The 7294-nt window shown below is 39.7% G+C and overlaps 1 protein-coding gene across 1 annotated transcript; it reads left to right on the forward strand.

The window, feature by feature from the left end:
* The first annotated feature begins 1366 nt into the window (after positions 1 to 1366).
* Positions 1367 to 3247, forward strand: LOC131069495 (cold-responsive protein kinase 1). Its single transcript, XM_058004955.2, has one exon. The coding sequence runs from the start codon at positions 1367 to 1369 to the stop codon at positions 3245 to 3247; it is 1881 nt and encodes a 626-aa protein (XP_057860938.2).
* Positions 3248 to 7294: the final 4047 nt, after the last annotated feature.

Genomic DNA, 7294 nt, shown 5'->3' on the forward strand with positions numbered 1-7294 from the left:
TTAATATTTAAATTAATTTATTTAATTATTATTATTTGTGTATATGTTTGTGTACAGGTTACATTCCGTGAGTTGCTGTCGACAAGCTAGGAGCCCCTCCTCGGTCATATGTCCGCCTTCGACGGTCGAACCTGCATCCACCTCATCATATTAAAATTTCAGCATCATCACATAATTAACATTAAATTAAAATTGCCATCAATAATATCAAATCACGTTAATATCATATCATCAAGTATCAAATATCAAATATAATTAATGTAACCTAGCATCAAAATGTCAAAAATAATGTCATCAAACATCATATTGTCAAATAATATTAGTGCCTAACTTAACAGCTTAATCTAAAACTTATTCGTCTAAAAACGGGTCGTGACAAGAGGAGGGGGAGGGGTAGATTGAGGGCTATTGAAAGAGAGTGAGAAAGATATTGAAAGATAAAGAACTTAGAGAGATGGAGAGGGGTGGAGGGAGAGGGGGAAGTCTAATATATAGATAGAGAGAGAAATGATGGAGAGAGATGGGAGTTAAATAGAAATATTGAGAAGAGGGAGGGAGAGAAGGGGGAGAGAGAAGATAGAGACAAAAGATTGAGAAAGAGTTTCTAGATCTAGAGGGGATGATAAAGAGATATATAGAGAGATATATAGAGAGAGGGAGAGATGGACATAAATAAGGGAGGGAGAGAGGGGGATAAAGGGATAGATAGATAGATAGATAGATATATAGATAGATAGATATGCCCACATTGAATATGTTTCTTTATCATTACCAAGCACTATTTGTGTGTAGACCATAAAAATCTTGTAACAAATTGTAAATAGATCAACAGTTGTAGAGAGAGACTGATCATATGCTTAATCTAGAAGTTTGATTTTATCATTTACCATTTGCATGACTCTTTTTAGATTGAGAAAACATGGATATTCACACTTACATGACTATTGAAAACTCGCAGTCTCACGACAACCATGTGCTGAGTAAATAAAGAGATTAGAAATCCAATATCACTATCATGAAAAATCAATTTTGGCAACTAAGCTTTTAATTTTCTGAGCCGTGGGAATTGGAAAGACTCTAGAAAGGAAGGAATGAATCCAACGTCGCTGAATGCAACCAATCTCACCTGCTTTGTCATTTAGGCTAGCTGCCCGTGTTTTGCTCTCCTCATCCTCTTCATCTTACAGCTGTCATATCCTATTGTCCTAATTTTACAAGTCAACGGGCGATTTCCACACGTACTACTTCATTGCTCAGAAAGTTCGCCAGCAACTATTTTGGTAGAGACTGTTCGATCGTTGAAGAATATCATTTTTACGTAGACGATAGAAAAGGAACAAACGTACATTTCAGATCTGAAAGGACGATGGAGCGGACGGGGATGCTGGTGAGAGCGCTAGTTTTGTTCGCGGGTGTACTGCCATCTTCGGCAGGAGTATGCCCTCTGAATATAACCGCGGAACTGGATGCGTATCCAGGGATGTATCAGCGATGCTTAGTTGACAAATCTCATTGCTGCGAAGACATAACAGACTTGATCAAAAGCCTGCGATTCTCCTGGATGCACAAGACTCGTTCTTTCCTCTTACCCGACAACCGCACAGCTGAATCCTGTGTCGATGAATTCAGCGAGCAGCTCATAGGTCGCGGGATCGACTCCAAACTCATCGCAACTTGCGGACTCGGGGTCCATAGCTTCCTAAGCGACACTTCCTCCTGCAACAATATTAAGGATTTTCAAAGCTTCCAGAAGACGATCAACGTGTCCACCCTGGGGCAAAACTGCAACGCAGCGGGGCCGGGCGATTTCGAGTGCAGGGACTGCGTGAGGGCCATGGGCATGGCTCTCTATTCCTTGAATCAAATCCCCATCAAGGGGAAGTCCAAGTGCCCCGAATTCGTGATAATTTACGTGGGAGGCGGCATCAACTGCTACGACGCCCTCGGCCCTGGCGCCGCTTTTTGTATTCTCAGCGTCAACAATTTGACTGCCTTGCCTCCTCCACCTCCAAGGCCAAACAAAGCGGCTTCCAATGCGGTTAACAGGACGCTTATCATGACGCTTGTTCCTTCCCTGGCGGTGCTCATTCTTGTGTTGGCCGCCGTTTTTTGGTACCTCCGAAGGCTGCGGAGCGTGAAGGAATGCCAACAGAGGAAGCTGATCCGGAGGTATGAGATCCTCGGTGAGAGCACCGGTTTGATTTTCTTCAACATGCCGGAGATAAAAGAAGCTACTGGGAATTTCTCGAAGTCGAATCTGATCGGGGAAGGGAGCTTCGGTATGGTGTACAGAGGCACTCTGGTAGACGGAAGGCGAATAGCTGTGAAGAGATTTAAGGACTTGAGGCAGAGAGCGGAGGAGGAGTTCAGCCACGAGGTCCAGATCATCAGTAGCGCTAAGCACCGGAACTTGTTGCCTCTGAAAGGCTGCAGCGTGGGGATCATCGCCCAAGTTCCAGAGCAGGTTCTGGTCTACGACTTCATGGAGAACGGAAGCCTGGCGGATTATTTGTTTAGCTCTACCCGGCCGTGCCTGACGTGGCCACAACGGTTCAAGATCTTGGTGGGAATAGCGAGGGGTCTGGCATACCTGCACGAAGACGCGAAGCCGGCGATTCTTCACAGAGACGTCAAGGCGGCAAACGTTCTGCTGGACGAGGAGCTCAGCCCTCTCGTGGCGGATTTCGGGATGGCGAAATTCAAGACGGCGGGCAAGACGCACTACACCACGCGCACCGTGGGCACGATGGGCTACGTGGCTCCTGAGTACGCGCTCTACGGTTACCTTAACGACAAGAGCGACGTCTTTAGCTTTGGTATAATTGTGGTCGAGCTCTTGACGGGTCGTCGGGCTTTCGACCCGAGCTCTAATCGGCTTGAGCACGTCCTCGTTTCCGACTGGGTTGTGGACATGAGTCAGAATGGGAAATGTAGCGAAATAATAGACGAGGGGATTAGGGATTCCTGTTACACGGAGAGTATGAAGAAGGTGTTGTTGCTGGCGCTGCAGTGTGCCCACCCGAGAGTTGGGTGCAGGCCTTCCATCGGGGAGGCGTTGTTGATTCTGGAAGGCATGGAGAGCCCTTCGCCAAATATGATTTGCGCACTGCAGAGCATGGAGGTGGACCTAGAAACTTCCTTGAATAACAGAGGCGACTTTACGTGGCTCATATCTTCCGACACTGGCGATGGCCTCACTTTGTCCAATTCTAGCTCTTCGTCAGGCTCCCGCGAAATCTCAGTGTGAACAGTTGGGGGAGAGGCCCCACTATAGCAAAGATTCAACATTGGAATCGTAGACGAGCGGGGTTGGAAGCTTTGAAACGACTATTCCAGCTGTTGAGTTTGGAAGGTCAGGATACAGGCGGCCTGATGATGGATCAGAATCTTGCTATGACTTGATCGTGTCGGCGGTCCGAGTATCGTGGTAGGAATAGAAAAATCTTAAAGGTTGAGTAATGATTTTTTATTTTTTTTTCAATTATCTTTTAATTGTATATATAAATATATATTGAAAGTTTTGAACTTGTCAATCGCCTATTTTCATCCCACGTTGTTTTTTTGTCGTGTTTTGTAAGTCATCACTGCGTCATTGAGGTTTAATCATACGCGGAACAAAATTAGGAGCGAGTAATACCTAGTGCTGGCTCTCGACCGGGATGCACTTTAATCAAATATTAACTAGTAATGGCACTTAGTGTGCAATGGGTATGCCTATTGTTATCAACAATTAGTGTACAATGTAATCAAAACTCAGATGTAAAGGAACACAAACATTTTAAAAATTTGGTAGGAAATATAAGGTATAAAATAGAGTGGGTTGTCAATGGGCTCTTGGTCAATTGGCGAAGTTGAATGGCTCCAAATGAGCCCACCGGGAATCAAGTCTTGTTGAGTGCAAGGCTCCAACATCATAAGGGATGAGGTCGGGATCGTGCAGTAGCCTATTGGCTCGTGTCCCCGTATCAGGTGGCAAAAATTACTCTGTGAAGGCCCTCACTGGGCTGGCAGCTCGCGAGCTCCATGCCCTTGCCGGGATGTCGTGATCGCAGGTCTCGACCTCCATAAAAAAAAAAAAAAAGTAGAGTGGATTGAAGATATACTGTTTTTCTAAGTGTTTGATAATAAGAGGTTGTTTTTTAAGAGAGAATTATATATGGTGTAGGAATCTTATCTACATATACTTGTATAATGGTCTCTTGTTTATATCTTTATCTTTTCCTCTATAATTTATGTAGGAAAATAATGGTCCCTTATTTATTTTCCTACCTAGATCAATCTAACTTTTCAAGGGATCATATGGTGTAGGAAACTTGTCTATGGATCTAGCTTAATTTAATTTATTTTCTAACCAAATCTAATTATTATTACATTCTATGACAATTCTACTATATTAAATTTGTCACAAGTTCTAATTTAAAATTTAAAATTCAAAATTCAAATTTGATAAACTATCCCTATTTAATCTTCCACCTTTAACTCATTCAACACATGTTCGACAAATTTTGATGCTATTTGTAAGTATGCTATATGTGCATACTATCCTTTGTCTTTCTCATCTAGTATTGTAGCATTTTGATCTTTTTCTCTATACTATAAAAGGCTTACAACTCTATTTTTTTTTTTTTAATCAAAAATATTATGTGACATGATTACATAAAAATTGACTTTAATATTTTATGTACCTTAAACTTGATATCCATTTATACATCAAATAATTAATATATACTAATTTTATGCATATCACATTTATGTTAGTAATATTACTGTTAGAATTATTATGTATTAGCTAATAATTATTTATTTAATTATTAGTCTATTATCCTCTACACTTAAGCTAAACTTAGGCATTTAATAATATTGTAGCTAATTATTAAATACACATTATCCCTTTAGGGTTGCATAATCTCCTTTTACAAGGATTGTATTGTATTTCTTTTTTATTCTCTCTCTAAATGATAATATTTTTCTTCAGAGCCATTATTGTTTTTTTGCCTCCATTCTTCTCTTGTGACAAGTATTTTGCTTGCAAGTATTCTTGGGATCTCTAAAGTTGTATTTCTCAACTTCTTCATGGTATCAGAGCCTCCATCTACTGCTACTTGTTCTTAATTTTTCAGAAGATTTTTGGAGGCTAGGGTTTCAAGTTTTTCTGAGTTTTTTATTTGAATATGAGTTGCTTCTTTGTTTCTAGGCATTTTGGGCTCAAACCAACCTCACCATTGAGATCAGAACACCCAAAAAAGCCCCATTTTTATATTAAATTTGTCCAATTCGAACAACTTTGGCCTCTGGAAATTTTTTTTTGGTTTTTGCCCTTTTTGGGCACGAGTTTCGAGAAAATTCGTCAAAAAAATCAAAATAAAATAAAATTGTTTTTGGGTTGTTTAACGGCTTGCCCAAGTCGTGCAGTTATTACATTGTCGCGGTGATTGAAGCCACCGCAGGGCTTGCTGCTGCCGACGGTTTAATAACCACTGCAACGAGCAGCAGCAATAGCCCTCGGTTTGTTAACCGTTGTGGTCTGCGTTCTACACCTTGCTACAATCATTGCCGCAACAATCGTTGTGGATTGTGAACTGCAGTGTAGCTGCTAGCGGCTAGCAGTTTGCCAGCAGTGGCCGCCTCACCTCCGCCTGACCACCACCGCCACCTGGCCGACCTGCCATTGTTGCCTGCCTACGCGCCACCTCCGCTGGCAGCTCTACCCAGTCTCCACTTAGGCCCCTCTTGCAAGCCTTTCGGATAGGGGATGGTTTTTTCACCATAACTTGGGCAAACAAAGTCATTTTTGGGAAAATTTTATAAAAATGGAAAGCTCTCTTCGAGCTCTTTTAAGATCTGGAGGTGAGATTTTCTATTTTTTCATTTTATATCCGTTTTTTGCTGTCAAATCCAGAAGTTCTTTTTTGCACTCCGGGAGGCATATCTTGAGCATCCAAACTTCGTTTTTGGCACACGAGATATCATTGGAAAGATGGTTCTGTAAACTTTCCAGTGGTATGGGTCTGTTAGTCCCAACTGGTGTTGAGAGAGGAGGGGTGAATCAACACTTTACCGATTTCAAATAATTAAAACATTTAACTCAAATTTGTACTAACTTATCATTCATCAATATAAACATTTACTATAGAAGATTATGCATGCATGAAAAGATATAGAGTGACACCAAGATTTATCTCGTGGAAACCCAAATGGGAGAAAACCACAGTGTGACTAGGAACTCACAAAATTTGTACTCTTTTGGAGTATGCTCGGTAAAGAGCCATCCCTATTAGGAGATTACAAAGACACTGTTAGGTGCCATCCGGTTAAGGAAATTTGTCTAAGGCCTATCAGTGCCTTTACCCTGTTAGAGGTAGCCTTGTTAAAGGTCTTAAGATCATCAATTAAGATGACACCCTGTTAAGGGATTTTTACAATGGGACCTGTTAGAGACCACCCTAATAAGGGATTTTGGTTGCAATGGTTAGAAAGCAACTGAAGGATGATCTGCTAGAATAACTACTGATAGCTTGATCAGATCACACTGTAAAAACAAACTCTATCTGTACCGGTTGTATATTCTTTGCACACCACCGGTTTCCTGCATATACATTCAGCTCTGCACTCTGTCGGTTCTCTATCCTTCGGCTCTGGACTTATGTCGGTCCTCTGACCTTCGGCTCTGTACTATGCTTTGCTCCCCCTGTATTCACACTTTCTCACATCACTCTCCACATGAGCGACAACTCTCTCTATTAAAAATTATGTGAACTTATTAGGGTTAGTGCAGGATCATGGGGGGCCAAAAAGTGGCGATGTGAAAAAAATAGCCTTCTCCACTCGCCTAAAAATGTGAAAATTTGTGTTGACTTTTTGCTTGGCCTGGGTGTTAGTACACCTTGGCATGATAAACACCTAAGCAAATCGGATATCGGATAAAATCAGATATTCGATATTTATTTATAATTTTAAATTAAAAAATAAATTATATAATATATAATGTTAATAATATATTATATAATTATATAATATATAATATTATATTATATTATATAATACATAATATATAATATAATATTAGATTATAAAATATTATATTATATTATATTATATAATATATTATTATATTATATATTATGTTATTATATTATATAATATGTTATTATATTATATTATATAATTATATTATATTATATAATATATAATCTTATATTATATTATATATTATATTATATAATACGTATTATATAATATATTATTATATTATATTATATATTATATATATAATTTATATTATATAATATATAAT

This window comes from Cryptomeria japonica, chromosome 3, assembly GCF_030272615.1.
Source record: "Cryptomeria japonica chromosome 3, Sugi_1.0, whole genome shotgun sequence".
NCBI classification, from domain to species: domain Eukaryota; kingdom Viridiplantae; phylum Streptophyta; class Pinopsida; order Cupressales; family Cupressaceae; genus Cryptomeria; species Cryptomeria japonica.